Genomic DNA, 12,217 nt, shown 5'->3' with positions numbered 1-12,217 from the left:
TGTTCTTTAATCCCAAATGCAACATGAAGTAAGACTCTCAACATGTGGCTCTAGTTTTATTGTGTTTCGATTTCAATGAGGGATTACATAATTGTAATCACTTTTCAATGGAAACTCTTTGCTTGTAAAACCCACAAAAAGTGTTTTTCCCTTTAAAGTTGTTAGTTAGTGGGAACAAAATGTTGATGATAAGAAGTTTTACCAATAACAATGATGCAGCCATATCTTAAAAAAGCTGGTTGGTGAAAAGTGCGCATTCATGGAAAGTTATGTAATAGATTAATCACGTGTATGAACTCAGGAAGTGACTGACTGATGAATGAAAATGGGAAAAAAATTGAATGAATGAAAGGGTCAGAAAGTCAGCCATTAACCAAATCAGTCCACCCATGAATCATATTTAAAAACCCACTGTGCAAAGTGCTCAGCAAGCACAGAGACATGCAGGAGTATTCTGAAATTCTCTTTAAAACAGCCATCTTGTTGTAGGTTGTCAGCTTGCAGTGTGAGGCGATTCAGAGCTCCAGGAGATCCTCCTCCAGTTCACTGAATAGCTGCTGAACCTTTGATAGTGCACACAGGTAGTGGAAGTTCCCTGACCTTGCCCCACTCTTTATTTTGATCCCTATTTCATGAGGACAGTAAAGGCATGCCAGGTCCAACAGGAGTCTACATCTGACAAGTCACATCTGCTTCTGGTTTGCTCGTCTGTACAACAAACAGATGCTATCTCTCTGTTGACCCGCCTCTACCATCCACACATGACCATAGCTGGTCAGGTTTGCAAAATAATTTTCCATTGTGCTATGAGATATGTGCATGGATTAATACATAATCTACCGCTACATAAATTTCCATGTGATTATATCATAAACATGGTATGACACCTGCCATAATTAGCTGGAGATGAAATGGACAAGCTTACTACCTGGTAAGCTTCTTGTAAAAATGCAGTTTAAAGGAGCAGTGTGTCAGATTTAGGGGGAATTTAATGGCATTTAACAGTGAGGACTGAAGATTGCGACCAGCTGAAACCTCTGGTTAGAATTCCTTCAGTGTTCATTGTTAAGGAGTTTTTTTTTACCAGTGGCAGAATTATCAACAGAGGTCTCCTCCTTCCCTAAACAAACCACTTAAATCCAGTAAAACACTGAATAAAGAAGTTTAATTTACAAATTAGTTTTTCTCTGACACTGTTCGCTCTTCGGAGAAAGGCTGCTGAGCTCAGCACCTGTCAGCGCGGGCTCACCTTTTTTTTTTTTTAAACTTAAGATTGCAGACATTCAGGAGATTTTTACTGGGAGCCAAATTATTTGTTCTCCTCCTCTCCAAAAGAAATGCACCCTATGATTTAATCTGGTAAAAAACTCGTAATAAAGCAATATTTTTTCATTGGGGGTTGCGAATAGGCTGCTGACACAAAGCACACGAAGTAAAAAAATGATACAGCATATAAAAATTAAAGGCTCAAATGCTTTTATTATTATTAATATTATTAAATAATAATAAATAAATGGCTTCAGCTCACAACTTTTCAGTTAGCAAAACTTACTTTGGTTTGTCACTGCTCCATAAAGTAATGACTGATTATTATTATTATTATTATTATTTCTTTTTTCTACTGTGTATTGTGAGTTGTATAAGCTGGACAATAGCCAAAATAAACTAAACTAAACTAGACTAAATTTTTGTAACTGATGCGAAAACACTAAAACACAAATAGCGAATGGCCCTTGTTCTGTGTGTCTGCTCTGGGCTACTGTAGAAATGTAGAGATGCAAAATGGTGGACTCTAAGGAGGAGGGCCCCTCCTTTTGTAGATTTAAACTTCTCATTCTAAGGTAACGAAAACGCAACAATTCTTAAGTTTGTACACTAAAGAAAACATTCTTATTATATTATATTCCATTTCTGTTAATATACCCCCGTAAATCCCACGCACAGGACCTTTAAAAGTTTTGGGTGTGCTCATATAGAGAAAATTGTGAAATGTAGGCTGAAGACCAATCATACCATTGAGGTCTTTCTTCAGCTTGCGCAGATCTCTTTGAAAGTCGTCAAACTTCATCTGGGAGGCCTGGAAAAGGTCCTGCGGCTCGGGCAGAGAGTAGACACACGTCTCTCGGCCAGCATCCTGGTGAAGCACAAAACACATTCATGCACAAAACACACACACACCAGTGTCAAAGTCAATCTTCCTCAAATGGCAGAGGGCCTCTCTACTGTACACATCAGGCAAGATTGAAATAAATGTCTTCAGAGCTCTACATGTTCTTATCAGCAATACAAACATCCCAGAGAAGATATGGCTAAAACTACAGCAGATAATGACCATTAAGCTTGGCGCAGAGAACACGCTGCAATTCTCCCCATCAGAGTTACTACAAGGCCATTATGAGTGCTAGAGCCATGTCATGCAGGTTGATTTTGGCAAGCAGCACTCTACTGAGTTCATCTCATCTGGAGAACCTAATTATTTACACTAGCGCTCCTTTGGATGCTGTGCCAGTGAACAGACTGCAGGTTTGAATGAACCCAGACCAAAACAGAGCCGGAGCGGGAGATGAAGAGTGAAAGACAGAAAGAGAACTAGAAGAGCGAGGGCCAAGGAAGGAGAGAGATTTGTTTCTGCCGTAAATGAGGAAAGAGAAAATAAATAATTTGATAAAGGATAAGCCACGGTATCCTCTGGCAAGAGAGGAGATGAAAAGAGAGCTCTGGAAGGATTTCTAAGCAAATCAGACTAAAACAGAAAAGTGATTCAAATAAACAGGAACCAAAACATACCTCATCAAAGTGCCTTAGATAGTAAGCAACAATGTAGGACAAAAGACTCTGGGAGTTATCCTGAAAGAAAGAAAAAAGATCCAAATAAATAAATCCCTTTATTTATTAATTTAATCATTTTGGAGCAGGACGTTTTAATTTGAGACAGCGGTCGCAGAAGTTGGGGATAAATCATGGAATTGGATGAGCAATACAACAAAACATAACTGTGCTGGGCTGGCTGTCATAACTCAGAGTTGGTGGAAAGTTTGATGTTCTTTATGGATACCTTACCCACTCCACCACCACAAAAACACAAACCACTGTGTCCTTATATGGCAGTGCCAAGGGCACGCTGAGCCCGTTGAGATATTGAATAAGAACAGTAAACAGAAAGGCCTCTCCTCTAAATCTGCACAGCTATGGTCCGTATGTTTGGCAGCAGTGACGGTCCCTTTCAACTCCTGGACTCTCAGCTCTGGGCTCCACCATAGATGAAAAACTAAAAAAGTAAAACTGAGACCAGATTGACATTTAGAGTTACCATTTTCCCACAACCCTTTTTTTCTAATGCGAATTACAGATTAAAAAGTTTTCTGTGGGAGCTCATAAATAACATCGGCTTGTCTCTGTTAGGTATTTAAGTCTCCTGTTTGTGTGTGAGTAACACCTGGTTGAGTGTCTGCTCTTGTACGGTGTGTGATGTTTGCTTTTACCCCCGTAACACACAGACTCACACTGCTCTTAACGTCCTTCAGTTTTGGCAGAATGTCCAAGGTGAAGCCGTCGGCCTGCCCTCGAGACCGATTACCTCCGTTCATGAAGTTGCCGAAAGCAAGTACCAGGCCAAGCACCTGCAATACACACTTACCACCCTGGAGAGTCTGGTGCACACACATACACACACGCACACACGCACGCACACACAAGATGAGGACATGGAGGTTAAATTGAGTGACAGAGAGGAAAATGAAGCAAGAAGAGGGCCAGTGGCTCACCTTGCAGACTTTCTGAAGGATTTCGATTTTGCGGTGGATCGAGGTGATACATTCATGGAAAGTCGACTGAAACAGGATGCAGAACACTCGTTCAGAGAAGTTGGGGATTTGGGATAACTGGAATAGAAACCTGATGAAGGCACAAGATCAGTCACCATAACACATCTGTTTCATGACACACCTCTCATGTAATGAATTTGGTGCAGACGGAAGGTTTGTTTCTTACTGTTCAGGCTTGTCCAGTGGCTTGGCATCCTCCTTGTCTTTGGATGATTTAATATGCTTGTTAATGCCATCCATCTCATCATTTTGAGCTCTCTGTCAAAGGAAAATGTAGATTGAGATAAGATTGGAATGTATTTTATACAGTATAGTCATGTGAAACCCAAAGATACTTAGAGTGCAGGATATTGTTAAAATGTGTCTGTAATGCAAATATATAAATGAATGTAATGAACAACAAAGTCTTATGTTGAGAAAGGATTTTCTTGACTTAAATCAAAACCTGAAACTAAGTTTAAGTGTAGCTGACCAAACTACAGTATAAAGAACTGAATTGAGCCTTTAAAGCTGGAGTGCTGAACACAACTCTGGCGGTGAGAGTAATAACAGAAACACTGCTGACATACATATGACGTATGCCTGCAACATCTCCTCCACCACCAGGAGCACTCTTTTCAAGTCTTTCCATGTAAATATTTTGACTTTAATTCAGTCAGGACCACTTAGTCAAGAAAAACACTTCTTAGCAGCTTTTAGATTTAGCTTATTGCAATTATTAATATTTGGCAGCATGGCTCTGTTCTGGGGACCCCCTGCCCTTCCACGTGCTTATGTGGAAGCGTAAAACAGGAACAGCACACGTTCCTGAGGCAGGGAGAGCGGCAGCGCAGCAGCACATAAAAGAATAGAGCAAAACCCCCACAGAGCAGGCGTCAATGACAAAACGTCATAGATCAAGTCAGAACGGCACAAGTAGGAGGCAGCAGGCAGGCTAGAGCAGCTTAAATAAGGTGGCGCAAGTGAGTTAGCGAATCAGATGCTTAGAGGTGAATCAGCTGGAGATCAGCTGATGAGGCTTGCATGATATCAACTGATATCAACAATGGCAGTGCTTGCAGCAGTGCCTGAACTAACGCTATGCTCAATTTTTTCCTCTTAATGCCGAGTTTCTTTTTTATCTTAAGCATCCACTCCAGAAACTTTTCTTCAAAGAGCACTCTTAATTCCAAACTAGACAGTTTTCCATTAACCCTCAAATTGCGCAAATTGAAATTATGAATATAAAATATACCTAATGGAAACATGTCAATTTTTAAAACAACTCCCATTTATCCCAAAAACGTTTTTACGCTCACATGAGGTGGTATTTCAGGTGTTTAACCCTGTACTCTGTAATCAACAATTCCTCTGTGAAATCGTGGACTATCACCCAGAAATCTACACCTTTTACGTGGCCGCTCCCACGTATAAGGGGCTTGCCATTCCATTATTGCTCACATAACATACTTAAGTCACCTTCGACTGGAAATAATGACGGCTAGTGCAGAGACTGCAATAGAAGTAACCTGTTGATGTTTGGAACATCCATCGCCATGCTTCTTGGAATGTTATCGCGAGAGAGGAAGACGCATAACCTCATTCAGAGGAATCACAGTCATCGCACAACTGTGTTTTATCAACATTTTGAAGATATTGCTTAAATTTGTGTGTTAACATACATAGTATCAGAAGAAAACATCAGAACATTGAGAAAAAAACCCCAAAAAACAGTGCCAAACATGAAAAGACAAAAAAACTTAAACAAATGTAATGTAAAATGAAGACATAAATCTCTCCATCCTTTCATTCTGGCTGGTTGGCATAAAATGTGTGACGTCTGTTTGCCTGGGAAAGTCACCACAGACCTCCGAAAACACAACTGCTACTATAGTAGGTAGTAGTAGGTAGGTTGAATGTGTGTTTCCACTACGTAGCAGTGTCACTTTTAGGAACAAAATGCAAAAACATGTGAAAGAAGAAATAAAAAAAAAAAACAAAACTATTTTATATTGGTGAGAAACACAACAAGCAAAACAAATTTGGATTTATCAACATAAATGGAAAGGACAATGAAAATGTGGGGCAAAAATTGATGTGTAACACCTTTCTCTGTGTACTTTTGCAAAAGTTGTTTACATGCAACTCCACAGAATTGTAATTCAGTTTTTACTGTTAAATTAATAAACTGAATACACTGGAGGTTACTTCCATCATTAGAAGCACTGAGTCACTGGTGTCACGCAAAGCAGATCAAACAGAATAATACATAGAAAGTAGAGATAAACATTTTCTGGTGATTAAGATCGTGTGATATGATCAACAGCAATTTAACTCTTGCTAAATGGAAGTTGAGGCGATGTTTTGTCAATTCTTTTTTTTCAAGGTCAGGAATGAATGTTGATCCTCAACTTTTGAGAACTTTCGGAAATTTGAACATCAACAATTTCATTACAACTGGCAAACAAAAAGATCATATGATGTGATCAAAAACTCTGGAGGTGGGTTTGTTTTGTCAGCTTAGGTCTACATTTCTTTATGTGGACAAACTTTAACTCAAGCGTAAAGGAATTCTGCCGTTTTGTGCTTAAACTCAACCGTATGACTGTCTATACAGTGCAAGCTTCATAAAGGCTAAAGACTTGCCTTCAGCCAGACTACATTCCTGACTATTATCCTGCTGTCAGGCTCTGGACCACAGTTTTATACAAGGTGGTATAAAAAAAGGCAGTCCAGAAATGCCCCTTCATTTCACAACAGGCTAAGACAATAGATGTTAATGTGGCTGACGCAGATGGGCAAAACAATGAAACCATCCCCAAGAAGAAAATGTAAACTCTCTCCTGGTCCCTCCAGAGCCCAAAGACCCCTGAAGTCTGCATCTCAGCAGTCTGGTCTCTCCCTCTGTTTCCCTCCATCTTTCTCTCTGGGGTTTGGCCTCTGCATGGATCCTTGGAAAACATCAAACACCAGCATCAAACGCACTGAGGGCCCGATTAGTATTCTACACACCGCTGCCTTCTGTCGACGAGGGCAAGCTCTCCTTCGCCTTCTCTCGAGATGTTTTCAAGTGTAAATATATTTAATACAAAGCAGATCCTTTTCAAAGGGCAGCAGCGGAGCCCAGCAGTGTTTGGTGTAATTGGGGACAAGTAGGCATTAGCGTGTGATCTCTGAATTGCTAGGGCATGTTGCAGTGGTTGTTAGCATGAGAAATACAGTCCCATGTGGAATACCAAATGCAAAGGAAAGTAGGATGATATTTGCGATGCCAGAATTCTAGCGGTAGCCAAGTGGTATTCATTAGCCAGGTTTCTAGTGCGGTACTAAACAGAGCCAGCCAGGGCTTAATCACTATTTATGTCACTCAATTTTCAATGGAACAACATTTATGAGATTATTTGTACATTGAGCTGCCAAAGAATAGTGTCCAAATGACAAATTGCATCATGTTATAAACATGTGAAATATATTTAGACATCACAAGGCTTTGGTGTGGAAAAACAAACTAGCATGAGGAGATTATTTGTAGTGTAAAAGTTCGTAGGAGGGACTATGACCCCCATGACATTTAGCTACCGTCAGCTGAAAGAAGTCTGAACTTCAGACAGTCAGTCTGGACCCAGATTATGGCTTGTGATATTAAAGGGGAGGGAGTGGTGTCCCACTATCACTGTGACCCCTTTAACGGCGGTGGCTTATTGTTCAAAGAACAGGAGTGGCCATAATCCGCAGCTCATAGACTGAGCGACTCTGTCCCCGCCCGAGTGTGTGTGTGTTTCTGTCCCTGTGTGCCTACAGCAGTGGTGGAATGTAACTAAGTACATTTACTCAAGTACAGATTTGAGGTAATTCTACTTTACTTGAGTATTTTCTTTTCACTTTATACCTTTACCTTGAACGTTTTACTTCACTACATTTATCTGACAGCTGTAGGTACTTTACAGATTAAGATTTTTACATAAAAAACAAAAGGAGTTTATAAAGTATGATGTTTTGTTAGAACTAAATGCCCAAACAGTTCATTCATCAATCAGTCTATTGACAGAATACAGATTACCAACTTCTTTGAGGGGGGTAGTCTATTGTTTTTAAATAATTTTTAGTTTAGGGTGTGTTTTTTATCAAACAATTTTGAGTATTTAAAATATTTTTTAGTTATGGGGTGTTTTTTAAAAAATAGCTTTTGAGGTTTTAATTTGGTTTTTCTTTCTGTAATTGGTACTTTAACTTTTAATATTTTTAGAACTTTTTCCTAAATATACTCACTTGCTTTTACTTAAGTAACAATTTCAGTGCAGGACTTTAACTCATAACAGAGTATTTTTACAGGGTGCTATTGGTACTTTTACTTAAGTAAAGGATCTGCATACTTCTTCTCGCACTGGTGTACAATATGTGCGCATTTGTGTGGGTCAACATGTTTGTTTGTGAGTTTGAGAGAGAAAGAGAGTGAGGGAGAGCAGTGTGTGATCTCGCTCCTAGCACAGTGAGTGAGGGTGTAACCATTAGAAGCCCCTCGCATTCCTCAAGACAGGCTGACTGTGCTGCCAACTGTGGTTTAGGGGGCTGGAGACCCACAGACAGGATGGAGTCTCGCAATACAAAAGAGAAACAATTTGGCTCCTCAACTCAATAACATAGCCTTAGGCCATAAGGGGGAGAAGGAGAGAGAGAGGGGGGGAGAGAGAGGGCTTGAAGTCTCGGGGTGAGTGGAGAGGTTAGAAGACTTTTGATCCTCAGTTATGACACATTGGTTCATAACTACAGCTTGTCTCAAGCCTCAGTCTCATTCCCATGATCAACATTATTAATATGCCTCTGGCAGCCAAAGGTCCAGGCCTCTCCTGTGTAGTTGTGCCAAAAAGCAATTCACAGGAATTTCACAGCATCTTAAAACTGTATTACAGCTGAAATGTGGAAAACATGCCCCGTTTTCATGTTCCATTATTTACTGACCAGACTGCGAACGGGTCCTGAACCGTTTCCACTGGGGCGGGGGGAGATTTCCTATCAGTGAAGGTTGATGACAATGTATTTACTGTATACAAGGAGCTCCTCATAGCCAAAATGTAGACATATTGGAAAGTAGTGATGACAGCTCTGTAACTCTCCTTATGTTAATATTATACAATAAAATGTGGCCATTTCACTTGGCAAAGCTCAGAGCAGTCTCTCATTTTTTAAATTTAAAACCACAAGACGAGTTGTGTGACACAAACAGCGGGTTTCTCAACTATCATTTCCTTCACACGGGGGCATTACAAAAGCAAAGTCAATCAGATCCAGTGTGAAGAAAACATGTTTACTATGTGAAAGCGTTGATCTCCGTCCAGGCCAGCAGACAGACCTACACAAGACTGACTGTGTCGCCAAACAGCACACATACCAGTACGGTTTGCGGCTCGCCTGTTTGTTTTGGTATCTAATGCACACTTCCTTTAGTTCACCCTTTCAAGTGGAACATGGAATAGGAATGCTGCATACACTTTCAGATATAAAGGTGCTAATTAGAACCATGTAGGGTACTCTAGCTTATTCACGTAGGAGAACCCTTTTTCGTAGCCAGTAGTACCTTCTATTAAGGTTCCAAAAAGAACCCTTTCAGAGGCATCTACCTAGAACCCATCATAAAGGGTAATACCTAGAACCATATGTGAGAGGTTGTGAAATGTGTTGTGATTCCACCCAGAATCCTCTTTAGAGTTTCTATCCAGAACCTTTCCACCTTCTAAGGGTGCTAACAAGAACACACCCAGGAGGTTCTACCCAGACCCTATTTATATTCTAATGGTTATATCTGGAATCCACCCACGGGATTCCATTGAGAACCCGAACACATTCTCAATCTGAACTCGTCACATGGTGATGTTCAGTCAGTGACCTTCCTTGTCAACCTATGATGGTGTAGGTATCCTTGCCACATCAAGTGCTGACATTCAGGGATGCTGCTATGGGGATGTCAACAAATGCATGAGGTGGGATGAAGCAGCACAGTCCCTATGATCACACAACAGCGCGAACTGTCACGTTGGCTGGGATTAGGCACCAAAGTCACTGATTGTTATGCTTAACCAAAAAAAGGCACATGGCAAGGTGTGGAAAACAGACAGACAGACACACACACAAACGGTGCACAAAATCTGGACACAAACACACACACATCCACAAAGGACACAAACTCCAGGCTCCCGCATGAAAGTCAGTTGTTTGTGTGACCCATGTACCTTACCATTCACCTGGCCTATAAGCACACTCACGCTTCTTAATATTACGTGATTACTCAAGCCGTTCTCACTCTGAACTCGTGCTGTTGATGGTCATTGCCCGACCGTCACCATGTGACAAATGAGACTGGGTTGCACACCTGGAGGAGGGTTTACAGAGAACCTTTTTACAGTGCAAGGGTTTAATCTAGAACCCACCCAGGAGACTCTAGTCAGAACCCTTTTATATTCCAAAGATAATTTAGAACCCACCCAAAATAGTAAAAGTAAAAAATAGTAAGTGACTACATTACCTATAGGTCTCTCTTACACTAACCAGTGGTTTTACCTCTTAATGGATCCTCAGCCCTTCGGGATGAACCCTTTTGGAACCTTTATTTCCAAGACTGCATTGTAGAGTAATATGTGTGAAGTGAAGTAACATCTCTGACTGACAGAGCATAAACCATGTTGCTTTATACTATAAACATACCAATTTAATTAAGACGTGTTTTCCCACCTCCACTGTATACAAAAGTTCAGCTTTTCATTATTCTCGAAAGGTATCTTTTGATTGATAGCAATAGCTGTTTTGTGGCTTACCCTCAGGGAAGTGCCAAATAAAACAACGCTTAGAGCTGATGAATGATTTTCTTGCTTTAGTTGATATCACGGCTTGTTGAGTCTTCTTAGGTTTCATTCTATAATAAAATGATTGCCTGTTATTCATATATGGCATGAAATGTGTAACCATAAATCATTCTATTTGTCACAGGCAGATTCCAAAATAATACTTCTGCAGCAAACCACAGAGGAAAAGAGAAAAAAAAGAGACTAAGGTTTTTTCCCACACCGAATGCTGCAGTCAAGATCAGCCTGGCTGTCAGTGGTGTTACTTTGTATAATTATACTGGGTTTGTTGCTCAACACTGTGTATTTATATGGTTGTGCATTGGCAGGAAAGTGCATAAGTGTATCTCAGTTTGGAATATTGTCTTTTCACTGGTCTATTGACTTTACTGAAACCACCATCCACATGAGTCGTGATCATCCTCCCTTCAAAGTCAAAAAATTGCAAAGTTAAAAAATATTTATGACTGTCGTAACCATAAATACATAGCTCTAATTCCAAGGCCCGATCTCAAAACACCACTTGCCCCAACCACTTAGCCCTTAGCACAAGGTTTTGCACGTTCACATAGAGGGGTAGGGTCTCCTAATGTTTTCTGGGATAGAGGGGTAGGGTGGTGTTCATTAACATTAACACTCATGGGGCTCATTAACACTCCAATTATATACAAAAGTAGATACGTCCCTTTCATCCATTTTAAACATCACTGCCTTTATACGGCCACTAGATAGCACAAGAGGGCAAAGTCAAAGTTTCTGACAACAAAGAGGCAATGGTGGAGGAGGTCGTAATAATGTGGGCTGCTTTTTAATGTAGGCTGCGCTGAATATATCAGTATGGATGGAGAATTCTTTTAGTTTATGTTACAGATTCATACAAATTTACCCTTTTTATAAAATCTCTTCATGGACTCCTTCGGTTGGATGTGACTTGAACTATGCTACACAGCTACCAAAATTTCCAGTGATACTGCTCCATTTTGTCTATAACCATAAACTTTAAGAATAACTTGCTCAAATACTGACGAACGCAGAGTACAGTTGGAAGGCTCAATTCATGTCCATATACATATCAAATGTTGAGGAAAATGGAGCACTCCATCAGCGCAGACTGGCAGGGTAGGAGCACTGGTTAAAACTTAAGTTGTGAACAAATCGTGACTGTCCTGACAACCGCAAATGGAGAAAAGGAAGAAGGCATATTTGCAATGTTCAGCAATATTTGTTGAGTCTGTTTACATAAATGTCAGCATTCACAAATACTGATTATCAGGGTCTTGAAGGGTCAGCCATTTCTTAAGGGAAGATGCCAAAACCCCTTGTAACTCTGTTCTGAGGGGCAAGGTGGCACATGAGGTAAGGGTGAAAAACAATACACTGGCTAGGGCCTTGCAGTGCTAAAGCCTGTTGTTATACTCACATTTTCATAAAGGGCTTGCAGAGTCTCCAGATCAACGACAGTGTTGTCCATATTTAGAACGGCTGTGAATGGAAGAACAGGATGACATGGTTAATGTGAATGTTAACATTAAAGCATGTCATGACATTTCTCTGCTACCTTTGAGGAACAACGTTAAC

At 40.4% G+C, this 12,217-nt stretch overlaps 1 protein-coding gene across 1 annotated transcript in view; it reads right to left on the bottom strand.

Annotated features, from left to right (window-relative positions):
• fmn2a (formin 2a) overlaps window positions 1–12,217 on the bottom strand; it is a 54,366-nt gene that overhangs the window by 14,443 nt on the left and 27,706 nt on the right. The window contains 6 exon segments of the mRNA XM_042501563.2: window positions 2,014–2,134; window positions 2,788–2,847; window positions 3,504–3,650; window positions 3,765–3,894; window positions 3,991–4,082; window positions 12,060–12,121. Of these exon segments, the coding sequence (XP_042357497.2) occupies window positions 2,014–2,134; window positions 2,788–2,847; window positions 3,504–3,650; window positions 3,765–3,894; window positions 3,991–4,082; window positions 12,060–12,121 (612 nt within the window).

This window comes from Plectropomus leopardus, chromosome 13 (genome assembly GCF_026936395.1).
Source record: "Plectropomus leopardus strain MGB_pleo_1.0 chromosome 13, ASM2693639v1, whole genome shotgun sequence".
NCBI classification, from domain to species: domain Eukaryota; kingdom Metazoa; phylum Chordata; class Actinopteri; order Perciformes; family Serranidae; genus Plectropomus; species Plectropomus leopardus.
Note: the sequence above shows the minus strand (reverse complement) of the source record. Positions and strands in the feature narration are given on the sequence as shown.